Here is a 21,479-nt window from a genome sequence, read left to right as displayed (position 1 = left end):
GTTGGGAAGTGTCTGTATTACATGCTGATACTCTGCAGGGACAAATATGGTCAACATGCTGGTAGACGCAGCAAAACAGGGAGACAAATAGCACTTTAGTTTCTCATTTGCAACAAATGTAGAAAATCAATCTGTTCACAGTGCAGAGCTGATGAAACTTCAATTGACAATAATGCAACCCAATTAATCAATCATTTTCCTTTTCATTTAATTTTAGTTTTGCTTAAAGTGGAAAAAAAGGTTGGATACCTTACAATGACTGAACTTGCACTTAAACAAAAAATGAGAAGAAACCCGCCACATATTTCTACCATGAAGGGGTACTGATTGGGGATGATCAGCTATTATCACATTGATCAGCTATTATCACAAACTCGAAGGGCCAAATGGCCTACTCCTGCACCTATTGTCTATTGATAATGCAGATATATATGGATGTGAACAGTGAAATTAGCAGGGCAAAAAAAATGGTGGGTGTCTAGGTAGAAATACATTTGCTAAGATAGACACAAAATGCTGGGGTAACTCAGTGGGACAGGCAGGATCTCTGGAGAGAAGAAATTATTTGCTAAACCAGCCATGCTGGATTCTGCCACAAGAGGGCAGTGGTTTTGGAGACACAAGAGACTGCAGATGTTAGAATCTTGAGCAAGAGTCAAGACTGTTTAACGGTCAAATGTACCAACAGCTGAATAATGAAATTAAAACACGATAATGCTGGAGAAACTTTGCAGGTCAGGCAGTAGCGCTGGGGAAGAATAGACAGACAATACTTCAGGTCAGAACCCCTCAGCCTTGACCCGAAATATCGTCTGCCCATTCCCTCCACAGATGCTGCCTGACCCACCGAGTTCCTCCAGCACTTTGTGTTTAAAGTTAGTTATGTTCCCCGAGCCTTGACTTCTCCCCCATTGCCAGTGAAGTTGGCCGATTCTTTTAGATTCAAGAGTTTTCCGATCGTGTTTCCTAACGAACCAAACTGCCAAATTTACATCGGCTTTCAAATCCTGCAGATTGCCCCAGGTAGAAATATAATGATGAGATTTTATTACCACCGTCCTAAATCCTGGCACTGTCCAACCCAACACTGACAAGAGACGTCTACTTCAAGTTGGCAGCTCAACACACAACAGTACCTCTGTAATGGCAGTGGGGACAATGAATGCTGGCCTGATTGGATTCTGTCTTTAGACTTCGGCGATAACGTGGAAACAGGCCCTTTGGCACATTGAGTCCATGCCTATCAACGATCCACCTGTACACCAGCACTATCCTACACACTAGGAACAATTTACAACTTACAGAAGCCATTTAACTGACAAACCTGTACGTCTTTGAAGTGCTGGAGGAAACCGGAGCATCCGGGAAAAACCAACATGGTCACAGAGAGAATGGACCAATGTACAGATAGCACCCGTAGTCAGGATTAAATACAGGTCTCTGGTGCTGCAAGACAGCAACTCTACCGCTGCGACACTGTGCAACTGGTCATTGGGGCCGAAGCATCCGTGACCAGATCAAACTGGGTCTCTGGTGCTGGAGCTAATCACAGCAATTAGTAATCACTTGTCCCCTTGAGAGTCAAAGTCCTACAATATGGAAACAGGCCCTTCTGCCCAACTCATTCATGCCAGCAAAGACATCCGATCTCCACCTGTCCCAATTGCCACATTTCCCTCTGCATCTACATCTCAAAATGTTTCTACACGTTGCTATATTACCTGCCTCAACTACCTCTGGCATCCCCTTCCATATACCCACCTCCCTCAGTGTGAAAATCTGCCCCTTGGTTTCCTATTAAATCTTTCCACCCTCGCCTTAAATGCATGTTCTCCAATTCTCAATTTTCCTACTCTGGGGAAAAAAAGACTGCATTCACCCTATCTAGTCTCCGCATGATTTTATACCCCTCTATGAGACAACCCATCAGCCTCCTGCACGTCAAATATAAAGTCATAGCCTTCCCAACCTTCCCCTGTTGCTCAGGCCCTCAAGTCCTAGCAATATCGTTGTGAATCTTCTCTGCCCTCTTGCCAGCTTAATGGCGTCATTCCTACAACAGGGTAACCTGAATTAAAGATCAAATTCCAGTGGCTTGGAATCTGCTTTACAGATGTACTGCTTGATCCCGACCTTGGGTGCTGTCTGGGTGGAGTTTGCACGTTCTCCCTGTGACTGTGTGGGTTTCCTCCCACGTTCCGAAGACGTGCAGGTTTGTTGGTTATTTAACTCTCAGCAAATAGCCCCTAGTGTGTAGGGTGTGGATGTGAAAGTGGGATAACATAGAACCAGTGTGAACTGAACTCAGTGAGCCGAAAGGTCTGTTCTGTTTCCGCACTGTATCATTCAATCAATCGATTTAAATAACAGAGGATTTTACAATTACCAAATCCCAGAGGCTGACCACCGATTCGGACCATCCTCCATAACTCACTCGAAGCGCTTGTGAGAAGCAGGTTACTGGGAAACCTGTTGCAGAGGGGACAGCAGGTCAGGTGAGCATTGAACAAGAAAATCTCCCCCCCCCCCCCCCACCCTCACCATCATCCCGCCAACCTTCAAACCCCAGAAAACACATCCAGCCACCCATAATTCACCCCGACTTGACCACAACCTCCCCAACATCCAGAGACAACGTAAATTTTCACCTTTACGATGGTGCAACCGCTCAACAACGGCAGCGAGCCGCCGCTCAATTCCGTCACGTTATCAAATTTTATTAAATGCGTTTTCGACTTGCGATATTGTCGATGGGTTTACTGGAACGTAACCCCATCGTAGGTCGAGGAGCAGCTGTACTCACTTTCTCACATGCATGAAATCACACGACCCAAAAGCCTTGATCAAATAACCTAATAGCACATTCCCAAATCTCAATTTCTATGATGATCTCTTCATAGATTGTGTAAACTCACCGCTTCTGTGTCTGGGTGTCAACCACTATGGAGATGTAGCCATCAATTAAAGAGAAAGAAAAGAAGCGAATGTGATCCAGGTCCTGATCAGCTGATCGAGTTTTCAAACTGCAAAGAAAGGATCAACAAACAATTAGGCTACCCATTCAAATTCAGCGAGCCCAAATTGTTTGGGCAAAAAACCATCACCAGCAATTTGTCTCGATCAGCCACATCGAAGCAATCAATAGCCAAGAAAGCACACCAATGCATCTACTTCCTTAGATGTTCAGCATGTCTACAACAACCCTCACCAACTTCTACAGATGCACCATAGAAAGCATTCATTCAGGGATGCATCACAACATGGTTTGGGAACAGCCACATCCAAGACCGCTAGAAATTACAGTCATGGACACAGCCTAGACTATCACACAAACCAATCTCCCTTCCACTGAATCCATCTACACTTCACGCTGCCTCTGCAAGGCCACCAGCATAATCAAAGACCAGCTCACCCCGGTTACTCCATCTTCTCCCCTCTCCCATCAGGCAAGGGGTACAGAAGTATGAAAATGCACACTTCCAGATTCAGGGACAGCTTCTTCCCAGCTGTCATCAGGCAACTGAACCATCCTATTACCAACTAAAGGGCAGTCCCAACTTCCCGTCTACCTCATTAGAGACTTTCAAACTATCTTTATACAGAATTTACCTAGCACTAAATGTTATTCCCTTTATACTGTATCTGTACACTGTGGACGGCTTGATTGCAATCATGTATGGTCTTTTGCCAACTGGATGGCAAGCTACAAAAATCCTTTTCACTGCACCTTGGTGCACGTGACAATAATAAACTAAACTGAATTTCTTTTACAGTTTGTAATAGGGAATTCAATCAGCGTCCTGAGATTATTATTCATGTGCCCAAGTGTTTCCTCGTTGTTATCAAATGCTTGAACGGAGTGTTGATAAACTAATCTGATCTCCCAGCCAACCACATTGCGGCACTTGCACTTTCTTTTTTGAGCTGCACTTCCGCTGCAGTTGCAATAGCATATCCCAGACAATTCAAACTATACACATACATTTACATGTACATCAAGGAAATGCAAAAGGGAAAGCACACAACGTTTTTCCACTGCATCTTGGGACACGTGACAATAATAAATCATTCTGAGCATCACAGGGAACATCAATTACTGCGCATCAAGAGAGCTGTACCTTGCAGAATAGAACATGACATCCATGAGAATCGTGGCAATTGTAGGAAGAGTGTCTGGATCCAAGCTCATCACACAGAACTGGTTCTTGGGACTGAGCACAGGGTGAACCGTGGGACTGGTCACTGTTACAGGGAACAATGCGATGAAGAATGTGGTTAGGAAGTCACTTTCAAGAACAAGAATAAACTACAATCCTCTTACGTTCCTGCATCTCCCAACGTTACTGAAATAACTACAACCTTCACGTAGTCCACCGTTTCGACTAATGCAATCAACCCGATGTGCACAAACAATTAGATCAAATAGAACAAGTTGACCTACAATGTTAGGCTGTGCATGCCGTATGCAAGAAGAAGACTGAAATAACAGTTTGGGTTCCCCCTTACAATTAGTAAGGTTGTCAAAGGTTACAGTAACAAGGCAGGAGAATGGGTGTGAGAAGGCGAAAATAGATCAGCCATGATCGAATGGCAGAGCAGACCCGATGGGCCAAACCTGCTCCTCGATCTTATGGTCTTATCTCTTGTTTAGGAGCATCAGGAGTTAAATATTGTGGATCTGGTCCCTTGATTTAAAATTGATTTTAAAAACAAAATTATTTTTTCTTCTCCAACAAACTTCAGCTTCCAGCAAATTTCAATGAGCTTTTAATTCAAAATGCTTTGCAGATGTCCCTTTGGGAATAGACTACGTTTACAATAGAGCCCAATTGTATGAAACAAAAACCATTTGTGCTGGCTTTCCCTCGAACACAAACAGCCCTACAAATTAATAGAGGCTGTCGTTGATTGCCGAGCCTGGTGTGGACATACAACTTCCTTTGTGAATCCGTTCTGGTTAAAATATCAAGACCTCAGACTTTAGAAATTTAACGCAGAAACAGGCCCTCTGGCCCACCAACTTCACACCAATCAATTATTATCTAGTACAAAAACCTACACACTGAGGGATGATTTTACAACTTACCGAAGCCAATCAACCTCGGGCATGTACAGCAACATTCAACACTTGTTATTATTTAATTAACTCCAGAAAAAAAAAATCACTCAAACAACGAGCCCCGGGATTACTAATGTAAATGATAAAATCTTTACATTTATTCAATGAAAGCTGAAAAGGCTTTTGTAGCAGCCTGTGACATCCATCACAAAACACTGCAACAGCAGGAAGCTTCATCATTTTACTCGTGCTTCGTTACACAAGTGTATTTTCCAGACAATATCGCATTTATTGCATTGCTTATTAAATGATAATTTTTTTGTATTACTGATTATATATTTGTTGTGTTGTTATGTTAATGTGCCTGTAAGGCTGCGTCAAGAATGTCTGAAGGGTCCCGACCCAAAACGTCACCCATCCTTTTTCTCCAGAGATGCTGCCTGACTCACTGAGTTACTCCAGCACTTTGTGTCTTATCGTTGCAATAATGTCATTATTCCCATTCCCAATGTTTACTCCAATTAAACACACTTGACTATGGACAATAGGAATTAAAGGAGAAATGGGATTAACTATGATAAAAAGAAAACCATTCATTAATACCATAAAGGACCTGTCCCACGAGCATGCGACCTGCATGCGGCAAGCGCGACCTAAAGGGCCGGTCCCACCAGCATGTGCCTGCATGCGGCAAGCGCGACCAAACCAGAAGCGGGAGCCACGCGGAGGTCGAGTGAATGACATGAAGTTCGAGCGAAGTCCGATGGAAGGCACCGTCGAGGCGGCTGCGGGCCGGCAGGCCGTTGCCGCGCGGAATTTTTAAACACGGTCAGTTTTTCTGAGCCCCGCGCAATGTCGGGACCAGCTCCGCACAACTCCATACGGCTCCAGCGATCAAAGTGGGGCCGGCCCCGCGAGGCCGTACGGCTCAAGCGACCACGTTAGGTCGCACTTGCCGCATGGAGTCGCTTAGGTCGCGTTTGCCGCATGGAGTCGCATGCTCGTGGGACAGGCCCTTACTACTTATAATCACTGATTTATGTACGCCAGATTAACCAGTTAAAAAGTGTCTGAGGTACACCAAAGGTAAGGTTCTATAAAAGTTATTGCCTATGTAAGCATGCAGGTACAGCAGGCAGTGCAGAAAGTGAATAGCATGTTGGCCTTTAGGAATCGGAATCGAATATAGGAGTAAAGAGGTCCTGCTGCAGTTGTACAGAGCCCTAGTGAGACTACACCAGGAGTATTGTGTGCATTTTTGGTCCCCTAATTTGAAAAAAAACATTCTTGCTATTGAGGGAGTGCAGCATAGGTTTACAAGGTTAATTCCCGGGATGGCGGGATTGTCAGATGCTGAGAGAATGGAGCAGCTGGGTTGTACACTCTGGAGTTTAGAAGGATGGGAGGGAATTTCATTGAAACATATAAAATTGTTAAGGGTTTGGACGCGCTAGAGGCAGGAAACATGTTCCAGATGTTGGGGGAGTCCAGAAACAGGGGCCACAGTTTAAGAATAAGGAGCAAGCCATTTAGAACGGAAACGAGGAAACACTTTTTCTCACAGAGAGTGGTGAGTCTGTGGAATTCTCTGCCTCGGAGGACGGCGGAGGCAGGTTCTCTGGATACTTTCAAGAGAGAGCTAGATAGGGCTCTTAGAAATAGCGGAGTCAGGGGATATGGGGAGAAGGCAGGAACGGGGTACTGAATGGGGATGATCAGACATGATCACATTGAATGACGGTGCTGGCTCTAAGGGCCGAATGGCCTACTCCTGCATCTATTTTCTATGTTTCTATGCTAAATGAATGATCTGTGACTGTCTTCACGAGCCACGATATTCTTTATTCCTTTTAACATCAACTGCTCCACTTAGATCTGGTGTCATCCTTGCAAACTATTGTTTTGTGCTTTCCAAGTCTTTTTTATAAATATAGAGATGAGAACTGTATGTAGTATTCATAGTGGAGTCTAATTAAAGTTGAACAGAAGTTTAAATGTGGTTTCTGAACCACTTCCCTATCTCTCAGTTATATCCCTATAGAACTGAATACTCGTGGTTGATATGCTTTCTGAAAAAAAACAATTACTTTGAGTCATTCAGGAACCTGTCTGTCTTGATCTGTTCCCACTTGGCCACATTCTCAAACAGTACGGAGTCCCCTCAATTGTCCTGTCAAACATATTCTCACATATGCCCATCCCAATATTCATTTTACTTAAAAAACAAACCCCTTCTGCAAACGTTTGTAATGCTCTCCTGAACTCAGTCACATTCCTCCCGTTTCAAAAGTCGACAAAGTTTAGTTAATTATATGTCAATTAATTAATTAATAGACATATAATCTGCAGGTGTTATCTTACCATTCTTGGGTTTTATAAATCCGTTTGTGACAGAGCTACAGTCCACAGGGATCGATTCACCATTTTCCTCCTTGTAAATATTAAATTCTTCAGACAGGGTGCAAATGACTGCTGGTAAATCACTCTCCCTAACCTGGGCACAGAAATAAGAGAGTATTAAATAGATAAGGACAGTGCAATTACAATTACATGGTCTTTTGTTGAATACAGTCAGGCACAACCACATTGTAGATCTTACTACATAGGTAGCAATCTACTGCATGGAGATTGCCAAGTGATTCATAACAAGTTGTCCATTTAATCACTTGTATGGTTAAGGATAATTACTGATACTTCTGAAATACCTGGAACTTCAAGGTCAATGCACATTGTAAAAGAGTGGATCAAAATCTTCACCATGTGAATGTGCTCACCAAAACTATGATGGACCCAAATGTGCCTGGTGCCAAGACACAATGTCAAAAGTGGCAGCATATTGGTGCAGCAGTAGAATGGCTGCCTGACAGTGCCAGAGACCCGGGCTCGATCCTGACTATGGATAGAATGTATGTGGAAAGAATGTTTCCATTAGTGGGAGAGTTTAGGACCAGAGGGCACAGCCTCAGAATAAAAGGATATACCATTACAATGGAGTGGGGAAGAATTTCTTTAGCCCGAGGGTGGCAAATATGTGGAATTCATTGCCACAGGCAGCAGTGGAGGTCAAGTCAGTGGGCATTTTTTAAAGTGGAGATTGATAGGTTCTTGATTAGTAAGGGCATCAAAGATGACAGGGAGAAGGCAGGAGAATGGGGTAGAGGTGGAAAGATAGAGCAACCATAATTGAATGGCGGAACAGACTCGATGGATCGTCTGACCTAATTCTGCTTCTACGTCTTACGGTCTTGCCTTTAGCACTAAAAGGAAGTTTGCCAAATGTAAATGCAATGATTAGGGCTGCATCCTACAGGATACCGTGCATGAATAGCTGAGAAAGGGAGAGAAGGGCAGCTCACCATTATGAAGTCAGTCTGGTAGGTGGACAACATAAACACAGAAACGTTATGCTGGGCGAGGGGGGCGATGACGGACTTTGCTATCTTCGTCACTCCGATGGTCTGAGAGCTGGTTGACGAATGACCGTTGGAGACCACATTCAGTGCCAACCAGATTGCTTCACCCACTTGCAGGTAGTCTGTTTGAGGCAACTCTGAAAACAAGAGCAGAGGGAAAGAAATAACATACAAATGGTGACACAAAGTGCTGGAGTAACATAGGTCAGGCAGCATCTCTGGAAAACATGGACAGGCAGCATTTCGGGTCAGGAGCTGAAAAAGGGTCCTGACCCATAACATCACCGGTTGCTCTCTGTATGTTTTGTACGTTCTCCCATTGCCCGCGTGCGTTTTCTCCGGGTGCTCCAGTTTCCCCCCACATCCCAAAGACGTGCACGTTTGTCGGTTATTTGGCTTCAGGAAACATTTTTAAATTGTCTCTAGTGTGTAGGACAGTGTTAGCGTACGGGATGATCGCTGGTCGGCATGGACACAGTGGGCCGAATGTACCTCTAAAGGCTAAAGTCACATATCCAGGTGTAGGAATGAACTGCAGTTGCTGGTTTAAACGGAAGATAGACACAAAATGGTGAAGCAACTCAGCGGGACAGGCAGCATCTCTGGAGAGAAGGAATGAGTGACGTTTCCGGTTGAGACTCTTCTTCAGACTAGTCAGGGGAAAGGGAAACTAGTGATATACAGTCATGTAGAGAGATGTAGAACAATTGATTGAAAGAAATGTAAAAGTAACGATGATAAAGGGAACAGGCATCTGCAGTGCCTCGTGTCTCCAGTGCACATACAAATGGTTAAGCTCCAAAACATGAACACAAGGAACAGCAGACGCTGGAATCTTGAGCAAAATACAAAGTGCAGGAAGAACTCTAAGGGTCAGGCAGCATCTGAAAGGTCCCGACCCACAAAGGTCACCTGTCTGTTTCCTCCCTAGATGCTGCCTGACCCACCGAGTTCTTCCAGAACTTTGTGTTAAGCTGTTTGCAATGACCCGGAGTGTTTTTCCAAAGATACATAGGCAACGGAAACCGGCCATTCGGCCCAACTTGTCTGGACCAACCAAGATGCCCCATCTTAGCTGGTCTCACCTGCCTGCATTTGGCCCAGTTCCCTCTCAACCTTTCCTATCCATGTACCTGTCAAAACGTCTTTCACATGTTGTTATGGTACCTGTCTCAACGCAACTGTTCTCAAGAGAGAGTAATAGCTCTTAGGACGAACAGAATCAAGGGATATGGGACAAAAGCAGGACTGGGGTACTGATTTAGGATGACCAGCCATGATCATATTGAATGGTGGTGCTGGCTCAGAGCCAAATGGCCTATTCCTGCACAATGTTCTGTTTCCATCTGTTTCTCTGGCAGCTCATTCCACATACACAGCACCCACTTTCAGTTTCTTAATTTTCTTCTGTGCTCAAATTCAAAAATACAATTGTTTATATCTGCTTGAAAATGCAGCAGGACAAAAATCTAAGCCTCATACGCCTTGCTGTTCTTTAAACACAAGAAATGAGTTACATCTGACATTGTGAACTACTAAAGATAGACACCTAGTGCTGGAGTGACTCAGCGGATCAGGCATCATCTCCGGAGAAAAAGGATGGGTGATTTTTTTCGGGTTGGGGCTGAAAGTAGGGGGTGCAGGGGGAGAATTGAAGGGCAGAAGGCAAATCAGAGGTTGAGCAGTGAGAGAGGGTGTTGCAGAGCTTCGGGAGAATGCAAGAAAACTTCTTAAAAGTAGGCATATCTTGAGGCAACACTCTCCCTCACTGCTCCCCCTCCGTGATTTCCCTCCAGGTCTTCATCTCCCACCCCCAACTTTCAGTCTGAAGAAGGGCCCCGATCCAAAACATCACCTATCCTTTTCCTCCAGAGATGCTGCCTGATCCGCTGAGTTACTCCAGCACTTTGTGTCGATCTTTCATATAAACCATCATCTGAAGTTCTTTGTTTCTACGTTCTGTAAAACTATTCAGACCTCATTGGCCATATCCAATAGGAACCACAACTCCAATTCATTCGCACAACGAGAATCACTTTACTTGCAACAGAAGTCAAAGACCCACATAAACTGTGGAGAGAGACCAACAGACTTAATTGCTACAGTTCTGGAGTCCAAAAATATAAGGAAATCCAAAATCTCCTACAGGTATTAACCTCCCATAACACTAAAAATGTTTAAGAATTTTGCACATATTTTTTTTTGTATATTTTTTAAATTAGAATAATGTTTATTATTGAAATAAAAAAATTAACTCCCCGTTGCTTCAAAATTACAAACATATTCAGATACAGGACCACAGGCATTTGACAATACTTAATAGTGCAAGTAATATTTAGTTGTTCATCTTAGATGCAAGGTTGACGTTGCACATTCATACTAAGTTCGAAAGCTGCCTAGTGAAAACATCAAGTGATATCCAAATAATACTGCAGTAGAAATACTTATTTTCTTAATTTAAAAAAATTACTATCAGATCTGCGACAACTCAGTGGCGCAGCAGGTAGTGTTGCTGCCTCACAGCACCAGAGACCCGGGTTCAATCCTGACCTCGGGTGTTGTCTGTGAGGATAGCTTCTCTCTGTGACCGTGTGGGATTCCCCCAAGCACTCGGTTGCCTCCCACGTATCAAAGACATGCAGGTTTGCAGGTTAATCGACATCTGTAAATTGCCCGTGTGAAAGTGGACGAGAAAGTAGGATAACATAGAACTGTTGTGAACGGGGGATCGATGATGATCAGCATGGACATGATGGGCCCGTTTCCTCACTGTATCTCTAAACTAAACTGGGAAAAATAAATTCTTAAAACTAAATAAAAATTAAGATTGTCACAATGTTTTGAATGTTCTAAGATGACATCTGCCCAAAACTATTGATCTTTCGCCAATTAATTTAATGGCCTTTGGAGAGAAAAACCACTGCAAAAAATAATCCAGTAAAGACACGTAATTTTCTGAAAAATACTTTTCAAATCAACCAGTTAAATTAAGTATTAAAGGGTACTGCAAGACACTGTCACCCAATCACTATATCTAGAAGTTTGGGGGATGGGTATAGGTGGTTAGACAGAGGGAGAGGAGACGCGATCAAAAGCGACTCGGACACTAGAAATAAAGTTTCATGGAAACAGATAGAGCAGCATGATAGAGCAACTTCAAAAACACACTATAAGTGTCCTCAGGAACCAATATTAAAAAAGAACCAGACAACAAAAGGTTTAAGGTAAGAGGAGAAAGAATTAATAGGAACCTGAGGAGCAACTTTTTCCCCACACAGAGTTTTATGGAATGAGCTGCCAGAGGAGGTAGTTGAGGTAGGAACAATAACATCCTTTAAAGACATTTAGACAGGTACATTGAGGGGAAAGGGTTAGCATATATCGAGCATCTTGATTGGCATGGACAGGTTGGGCCAAAGGGCCTGTTTTTGTGCTGTATAACTCAAAAAGGAAAATTCCCATTGCACTGTTGAACAAATAATCTGTATCAATCTCATGCGATGCCTCTAATGAAGTCTGGGGGCGGGAGGGGGAACGTGATGGAGAGAAATTACACTGCAATTTGCTTTAAAATAGCTAATTCAACAACACAGTGATGGCATTGAACTTAAATTTAGACTTTCTTCCTCAGCAGGAATTATTTCTTCCACAAGACACAAGATTTCTGCCTCACTTGTAACGCTGCAGGGTTTCAGGCCAGCTGCACTGTGCACAGAATAACAGGCTCCCAAGCAGGTCTCTGAGCCCTCCTCCTCTCTCTGTAAACATAGCCTCACCACTGCCTTTTGTACGTGCTCTCACCCGCACCTCCTCCGAACTGGTTCATTACATTCGGTGCTCAAGCTGTGGCCTCCTCTACCTCAGCAAGACAAAGTTTGGACAAGGTGGCCATTTTGCAGACTACTCGAGCAGCATCCACAGTGGTCATCCTGTCCTCCCAGGTGCACAGGACTTCAACTCCTCTTCCCACACCGACTCTGGTGGGAATTGGGCCCGTGTGCTGGGCTGGGCTGCCTCCTCAACTCTGCAATATCATGCAGTCTTGGGCAGAGCCGTCCCTAAACCAAGCCGTGATGCACTCTGACAGAATGCTTTCTATGTTGCATTGTTGGTTTACGTTTATTATTGTCACGTGTACAGAGGTATAGTGAAAAGCATTGTTTAGCATGCTGTCAGATAACACTATACATAAATGCAAACAGCCAAACACACCCAGTACAATAGGCAGAGCAAAGGGCAAGATACAGAGTGCAGGATATAGTTCTCAGCATTACAACGCAAGTACCAGTTACAAAGAAGTTGGTAAAATTCATTGGAGATACGGTGGCAGCAGGGTGGCTCAGAGGTAGATTTACTGCCTTTGCAGTGCCACAGACTCTGATTGGATCCCGACTAGGGCTGCTGTCTGTGTGGAGTTTGTACATTCCCCCTGTGACATGGTGGGTTTTCTCAGAGATCTTCGGTTTACTCCCACACTCCAAAGACGTACAGGTTTGTTGGTTAATTGAAGTTAGACAAACTGCTGGAGTAACTCAGCGGGACAGGCAGCATCTCTGGAGAGAAGGAATGGGTGATGTTTCGAATGGGTGACTCTTCTTCAGACGCCTCGACCCGAAACCTCGCCCATTCCTTCCCTCCAAAGGTGCCACCTGTCCCGCTGAGTTACTCCGGCATTTTTTTTGTTGTATACCTTCGATTTAAACCAGCATCTACAGTTCTTTCCTACACATTTTGTAGGATAATTGTCTTGGTGAATGTAAAAATTGTCTCTAGTGTGTGTAGGATAGTATTAATATGTGGGGATCGCTGGTGATCGTGGATCCGGTGGACAGAAGGGCCCGTTTGGGCGCTGTATCTCTACACTAAATATATGCCAAACTTCCTTAATCTCGTGAGGAAGTGCAGATGTTGGTTTAATTTAACAGTAGCGTCAATGCGGTTGGCCACAATAAATTGTTGTTGATAATTAGCCAAGGAACTTGGAAGCTCTAAACCATTTCCACTTTGGCACCATTGATGATGGGGCATGTACTCCACCACGCTTCCTGAAGAGAATAACTAGTTCCTTTATTCTACTTTACTGTCACGTGTACCAAGGTACAGTGAAAAGCTTTTATTGGGTGCCAACCATTAAACAGAAAGACTGTAGGTGATTACAACAGAGCCATCCACAGTGTACAGTTACGTAATAAAGGGAATAATGTTTAGTGGAAGATAAAGTCCTGTAAAATCTGATGAAAGATGGTCCGAAGGTCTCTGATGAGACTCCCACAGATGGGAGTTGTTGATCAGATGGTTCCGTTGCCTGATAATAGCTGGGTGAAGTAGTTGCCATGACACCATCCACTCCCCGGCAACTGAACCATCTGATCAACAACTGAGATTAATAATGAGGCAACAACCAAGAGTCGCTGTGGTGTGCAGATTGCCGTTATACTGATCAGTCCATGGCAGGGAACCAAGCAAGACCAGCCATTGAGGACACATAAAATTATCAGCTCATCACATTGAACTGCAATCTCCTGTCAACAGACTTTGCTCTCATCTTCCTCTCACCAATCCCAATCCTTGCTCTGCAAATTTTCTTTTAGTAAAACCTTAAGGTTCCAACATCCATAATGATGCTAAAAGCCACCAACCAAACGGCACATACCATAGCTCACATGTTTAGGTTAGCTTAGAGATACTGCATGGAAACAGGCCCTTCAGCCCACCAAGCCCAGGCTGACCACCGATCACCCATTCACACTAGTTCTATGTTATCCCACTTTCTCCACACCTCCAGATCTAGAGGCAGTTTCTTCCCAGTTGTTATCACAGCAACTGATTTTTTCTATCAACAACTACAGAACGATCCCGAGCTACTATCTACCTCATTGAAGACCCTCGGACTATCTTTCATCAGACTTTATTAGACATTATTTTGCAATAAACGTTATTCCCTTTATCATGTATCTGTACATTGCAGACAGCTCGATTGTAACTATGTATAACCTTTCCGCTGACTGGTTAGCAAACAACAACAAGACTTTCATTGTACCTTAGTACATGTGGCAATAAACTAAACTTCTCATTCACTCCCTACACACAAGGGGCAATTTACAGAGGCCACTTAACTGAGAAACCCGCACGTCTTTGAGATGTGGGAGGAAACCGGAGAAAACCCACGCAGTCACAGGGAGAGCATGCAAACACTGCACAGACAGCACCCGTAGACACAAACAAACCTGGGTCCCTGGTGCTGTGAGGCAGTGGTTCTACCACTGAGCTACTGTGCCGCCCAAGTGCTTTCAGCTCCCATGTGCACCCCACAAAAGTCCCTCATTCATGTTCAACTCTTATCCCTCATCAGCTAAATTCTATTAAGGTCCAGGTGTGTGGATGAGGACGAGCAGGACTCGCATTTCCCACTAAGGGATTGTGTGGCAATATACAAATCTTGCTTGTCAAGTCTCTGAACTATCTGCCTTTGGTATGCAAGTTTTCAGATGAACTTTGTAACTTTGTAAACAAAGTCTAACATGCATCTCAGTACAATTCAGTAGACCACACACCTACAATCGAGTTATATCACATGTTATAAAATACGTTGATTGTGTGTGGAAAGATGTGCAGAATTATCCACTTCACTGTTGGGACGGCACAGTGGTGCAGCAGTAGAGCTGCTGCCATAAAGCACCAGATACCCGCCCGGGTTCGATACTGACTAGGCATGCTGTCTGTACGGAGTTTGCACGTTCTCTCTGTGACTGTGTGGGTTTCCGCCGGGTGCTCTGCTTTCCTCCCACAATCCAAAGAAGTATAGGTTTGTAACATTGTAAATTGTGCCTCATGTGTGAGATAGTGTTAGTGTACATGGTAATGCAGATTCAGAGGGCCAAGGGGGTTGTTTCCACGCTGTATCTCTGAATATCATTATCCCTTCACATATCATTGATTCAGATTCAGATTCAGATTCAATTTTAATTGTCATTGTCAGTGTACAGTACAGAGACAATGAAATGCATTTAGCATCTCCCTTGAAGAGCGACATAGCAAACGATTTGAATAATAAAAAAAAAAATAATAATAAGTGTCCGGGGACAATAATAAGTGTCCGGTGAATAATAAGTCACCGAGGTACGTTGTTGAGTAGAGTGACAGCCGCCGGAAAGAAGCTGTTCCTCGACCTGCTGGTTCGGCAACGGGTATTGCCACTCTTTATCCTGTGCTTGCCAATTGTCCCTGCCTGTCGACACCCCATTAGTGACAGATTGTCCATCATCACCCACAAGTGTTTTGATCGAAAGATAAGTTGAGTTTCTCAACTTTTCAAAGAACTGCAAATTGGGCTTCAATCCAGCAACATGAATCCCATTCGGAGCCAGACATCAAGTTGGTCTCCCAGCAGAGCGAGATGTTTCGTTAGGGAATGTTGCCAACTGGCCCGCTCCAGGCAGCAGGAGTACATGCTGAGGTACGCACTGATGCTCAGTGTAGCCAACACCAACGGTCTGTGGGGGAGGTCCACAGTCTAGGGTCCTTCCGCTGCTGGACATTGAGGAGCAGAGTCCGATGGGAACATCTCTCAAACAATGGAAGGGATATCACCCCAGGGGGCCACAGGAATGGCAAGGATTGGTTGAAGGATAGTCACGAACACTACTGAACATGACACAAATGAATATATAGACACTGAAAATAAGTGGACTTTTTGAACAGTTCCCATTTTGTCTAGGAAGAAACTGCAGATGCTGGTCACACCAAACATAGACATAAAATGCTGGAGGTAATGCAGCGGGTCAGACAACTTCCCTGGAGAAAAGGAAATACAGTAGGTGGTGTTTCAGGTCGAGACCCTTCTTCAGATTGAAAGTTAGGGGAGAGGAAAACTAGTTGTATGAAAAGGTACACAAGAATTAATGAAAGAAAGGTATGGAAAGAACAAATCAACTGGTGACAGGTGGAATCAAAGAGCGTTTTTTTTAAATTCTTAATAAAAGTTTATTCTTGGGGGAAAAAAAAGAATCTAAATATTAATAATTCGAAAACATAGAAAATAGGTGCAGGAGTAGACCATTCGACCCTTCGAGCCAGCACCACCATTCAATATGATCATGGCTGATCATCCAGAATCAGTACTCCATTCCTGCTTTCTCCCCATATATCTCTTGATTCCATTAGCCCCAAGAGCTATACAATTTCATTGACGCGTGATTTAATCTTTTGGGGTATAAAACTACTGTAGTTACAGAGGATCCAGAGCAACACAAAGGCATACTCTTTGAAATAATTCTGTCATCACCTTTGTATTGTGGGGAACACAGCAAACAAATGATTGATTTAGAAACAAGGAATTGCAGATGCTGGTTTATAGAAAAAGATACAAAGTGTTGGAGTAACTAAGCAGGTCAGGCCGCATCTCTAGAGAACATGGATAGGTGATGTTTCGGGTTGAGGCCCTTCTTCAGACTGATCCGATTGATTGTGCAGGAAAAATTGATTGATTGATTGATTGCAAGGTACAGCATGGAAAAAGGCACTTCAGTCCACACTGAGCATCAATCCCCCGTTCACACTAGTTCTATGTTACCTCACTTGCTCATCCACTCCCTACTCACTAGGAGCAACTTAGAGACCAATTTACCTGCAAACCCGCACGTCTTTGGGATGTGGGAGGAAGTCAGAGCACCTGGAGGAAACCGAGGGAGAACATGCAAACTCAACACAGACAGCACCCCAGGTCAGGAGTGAACCTGGGTCTCCAGCACTGAGGAAACAGCAGCTCGACCAGCAGCGCCACTGTGCCCTCCTCTCTATGTGCCCAGAAAGGTTCACAACAATAAAATATGTGGAAACAAGGAACTGCAGATACTGCTTTACACAAAGGACATGACATGTTAAAGTAACTCAGAGGGTCAGGCAGCATTTCTGGAGAACATGAATAGGTGGCATTCAGGTCGGGACCCTTCTTCATGTTAAAATATTTGATTGGACTCAATCGTATTTAAAAAGGTGAGGGACAAATACTGGCCATCTTGTGCCTCTTCAACTGCCTCAGATGTCACGCATGGTCTCAGTTTAAAATCTCAACTGAAATATAGAAACTTTATTCTCATTGTTGTTGGCACAATCTGGTCACCCAGCCAGAGGCGGACACGAGACAACCGTGCATCTGGTCTGATAAAGCCATCGGGCGCAGGTCAGGGCGTGCCCACCTGGGTCAGTGCTTAACCCAGGTTTGGGCCACCTGCCCAGTGACACCTCACGTGTCCTCTGGTCACAGTCAATATTTGGCTTTTTATCCTCAAACAGATCGAAAGCAAGAGGAAGCAGAGAGTGTAAACACCGAGCCAATAAAACCCACAGTAACACAAACAGCAGGAGAGTGACCCAGATCCAAAGCAAGTTTGAGATCACGGGTCGAGAGGGTTTAATTGTCTATGTACCCACAATGGAAGCATGAAGATACCGGCAGGAGGGTGGTTGGACTCCTAGAAAATTGGAAAGAAATTTAAGAACTAAAGTTCAGGAATTCTGACTGACTGCAATCAAGACAGGATTTATTCTGACCCAATCTAAAAAAGGGTCCAGACCCGAAACGCCCATCCCCCCCCCCCCACAGATGCTGCCTGACCTGCTAAGCTCCTCCAGTACTTTGATTGATTGAAAGCTGCAGCATGGAAACAGGCCGTTCGGCCCACCAAGTCCATGCTGACTATTGCTCACCCATTCGCACTAGTTCTTTGTAATCAGAGTCACGATCCGATAAATCACCCATCCATTTTCTCCAGAGATGTTGCCTGACGTACTGAGTTACTCCAGCATTTTGCGTCTATCTATGTTATGTTATCCCACTTTCACATCCACTCCCTTCACACTCGGGACAATTTACAGAGGACAATTAACCTACCAGCACGTCTTTGGGATGTGGGAGGAAACCGGAGCACCTAGAGGAAACCCACGTGGTCACAGGGAGAACGTGCAAACCCCACACAGACAGCTGCCTGGTCAGAATCAAACCTGGGTCTCTGGCGCTACGAGGCAGATGCTCGACCAGCTGCACCGCTGTGCCATCTGTGTTTTGATGGATTTATGCTTTGTTTACCCAAGTACATCGCCCTGTCACTCTAGTACTGAGCAGTACCAAGGTTACTTACTCAGAGGTGGGACTGGACACTGCATTGGCATCCGATGCAAAACACTGCAACATTCATCAACGTAACACCCAACTCATTTCTTCAAATATAAGTGGGCAAGAAGGGATGGTGGTCAAGTGGAAAACACTGTGAGAGGGCAGATATTTCTAGAATGGGAGGAATTTCCAGAAGTGCAGGGCAAAACAATGGAAGGAGTTAGAAACAAGGATGAGAATTTTCACAGCAAAGCCTCATCAGTGATTAATGTCAAATTGACTGTTTACTGGCTGTTATGCCAAGCAAACTCCATGGTTAATAATTGATCAGCATGACTGAAGTTAAGAAGCAATTGCCAACACTTTTATATACAACTGAAGCCAACTATAAAAGTTCAGCGTTTACATCTTTACTGCACACTGGCCAATTAGGGCATACAAAATCTGGAGCCACTGTAGTGTTGACAGTCTGAGAAAAGCTGACATTCAAACCTACAACATCAAGAACACGGCGTTTAAATTGCTTTCCATGATGCTGCACTGCAGGATTTTTATGCCATAGATGGCATTGTGTTTCAGAATTCGGTTACAGTGAACATCAAAAAAAGTAAACGGCACAAAATGCTGGAGCAACTCAATGGGTCAGGCAGCATTTCTGGAGAACATGGATAGGTGACGTTTAGGGTTGGGACCCTTCTTCAGATTAAATGGCCACAGCCATGTGTCATTCCCAATCACCTCTTCATATTAACATATCAAGCCAACTTGTCCATGCCAATCAACTTTCCCAAGTTCTCACCTGTCTGTGCCTGCCCTACAACCCTCCAAATCTTTCCTAATTATGCTATCTGCCTAAGCATCTTTTTAATATCATAATTGAATCCACCTCTACCATTTCCTCTGGCAACTATTACCCACCACCCTCCGAACAAAAAAAATGTTGCCACACAGGTCGCTCCTCCCCCTAAAATTATGCCCCCCCCAGTTTAGGACTTCCCTGGGGAATAGAATGTGGTTATTCCCACCTATGCCCCCCATGATTGTATATACCTCTATAAAAGGTCCCCCCCCCCTCACCCTCCAACACTCCAGGGAAATAGGATCCAACCTCTCTAGCCTTTCCTAAAAACTCACATGTTCCTGAATGGGAAATGCTTATTAAATCCTTTTGTTTTGCATTCTTTCCAATTTAATAACATAATTACTATAGCAAGGCAACCAGAATTGTACACAATCCTCTGAATGTGGCCTTATCAATGCCTTGTACAATGGTAACCTACATCCTGTACTCAATACACCGACTGACTGGTGTTTACGTGTACTGAGATACAGTAAAAAGCTTTTGTTGCGTGCTAACCAGTTAGCAGAAAGACTGTACAGGATTACAATCAAGCAGTCCATATGGTAAAGGGAATAACGTTTAGTGCAAGATAAAGTCCAGTAAAGTCCATTTAAAGATAGTCCATGGGTCTCCAATGGAGTAGATAATAGCTCAGGACTGCTCTTTAGTTGTTGATAGGATGGTTCAGTTGCCTGATAACAGCTGAGAAGAAGCTGTCCCTGTATCTAGAGGTGTACATTTTGACACTTCTGTACCTCTTGCCTGATGGGAGAAAGAAGAGGGAGTGACCAGGAGGGAAGGCAAGTGTACAAAATACCTAGTGTAGGAAAGAACTACAGATGCTGGAGTAACTCAGCGGGACACCAAGAAGGTGCAAAACACCTTTGTCATCACCCTATGTGTATGTGCACACTTTGGTCTTTCTGTTGTACAACACTCCCCAGGGCCTTACCATTCACTGTAGAAGTCCTGACCTGGTTTGTTTTACCGAAATGCAACATGCCACAATTAAACTCCATCTGCCATTCCTCAGCCCATTGGCCCAGTTGATCAGGATCCTAATGTAATCGTAGATACATCCATTGTACTACCAATAGTTTTGCCAGATAAATGTCAAAGAAAAGATAAAGAATACATCTGCAAGTAATTACTAGTTTCCATTAAAACACTCAACCATCCCTTTGACTGAATTCCAGAAACAGTCTGGCATTGGGTCAACAATCAAAAGTCATGAATTACAATCTGCAGAGAATGGAAAGCAATTAAGACTCTTTTTTTTTATTTATTTTTTTAATGGAACTCAGCACCCTCATCAAACTAGAACTGTGTGGTCAGTGAGATAAAAATCATTTTTTGTTGAATACTGATGAAGGTCTTGATCCACCTTACAGATTTATTTCACCCATGATTTCTTTGTACTGAGCAATCATAGTGTGTTCTGTTTATAACTAAATCATAGGCATTGCGAGTCACCACTGTCACACTAAATGGCAAAAATGCTGCTGCAATTGAAAACGATCACTCAAAATGAACGATGCAAATAATGCTGTCGTGCTTTTTCCCCCCCCATTAAATACAAATTTTTTCCAGTTCAAGAACTTGGCTAACGTTTTTAAAAAATGTTTTGTAAAAATAACAAGACTTTGTTCATTCAGCAAAAACAATTACATAACGATGCAATCATCCAAAACATGCAACTTTGCCACATTGCAAAGCTGCCAAGATATCAGAGTCAAACAGTTCAGGCACAGGCTCTTTGGCCCAGCTTACCCATGTCAACCAAGGCGGCCCATCTACACGAGCCCCACTTGCCCTCATTTGGCCCATCACTCTCAACCTATCCTATCCATATACCTGCCCCAATGTCTTTTAAATGTTCCGATAGCTTCTGCCTCAACTACCTTCCCCAACAGCTCATTCTAACTACCCACCAGGCACCTTGTGAAAAGGCTCCTTTGATTCCAATTGAACCTTTCCCCTCTCACCCCAAATCTATGATCTCCATTTCTTGATTCCTCTACTCCGAGTAAAAGACCGTGCATTCACCCCATC

The 21,479-nt window shown here is 43.9% G+C and overlaps 2 protein-coding genes across 2 annotated transcripts in view; one reads left to right on the top strand and one right to left on the bottom strand.

Annotated features, from left to right (window-relative positions):
• The window catches only part of pes (pescadillo), a 276,479-nt gene that overhangs the window by 187,335 nt on the left and 67,665 nt on the right, over nt 1-21,479 (top strand). The window lies entirely within an intron of this gene.
• The window catches only part of LOC129709445 (cytosolic arginine sensor for mTORC1 subunit 2-like), a 35,455-nt gene that overhangs the window by 3,543 nt on the left and 10,433 nt on the right, over nt 1-21,479 (bottom strand). The window contains exons 3-7 of the mRNA XM_055655849.1: nt 8,416-8,609; nt 7,421-7,553; nt 4,119-4,242; nt 2,916-3,023; nt 2,387-2,469 (exon numbers count right to left, since the gene is read on the bottom strand). Of these exons, the coding sequence (XP_055511824.1) occupies nt 2,387-2,469; nt 2,916-3,023; nt 4,119-4,242; nt 7,421-7,553; nt 8,416-8,609 (642 nt within the window). The remainder of the gene's footprint in view (nt 1-2,386; nt 2,470-2,915; nt 3,024-4,118; nt 4,243-7,420; nt 7,554-8,415; nt 8,610-21,479) is intronic.

The sequence above is a fragment of the Leucoraja erinacea genome, chromosome 25 (assembly GCF_028641065.1).
Source record: "Leucoraja erinacea ecotype New England chromosome 25, Leri_hhj_1, whole genome shotgun sequence".
Taxonomy (NCBI): Eukaryota; Metazoa; Chordata; class Chondrichthyes; order Rajiformes; family Rajidae; genus Leucoraja; species Leucoraja erinaceus.
This window is presented reverse-complemented; position numbering and strand designations above follow the sequence as displayed.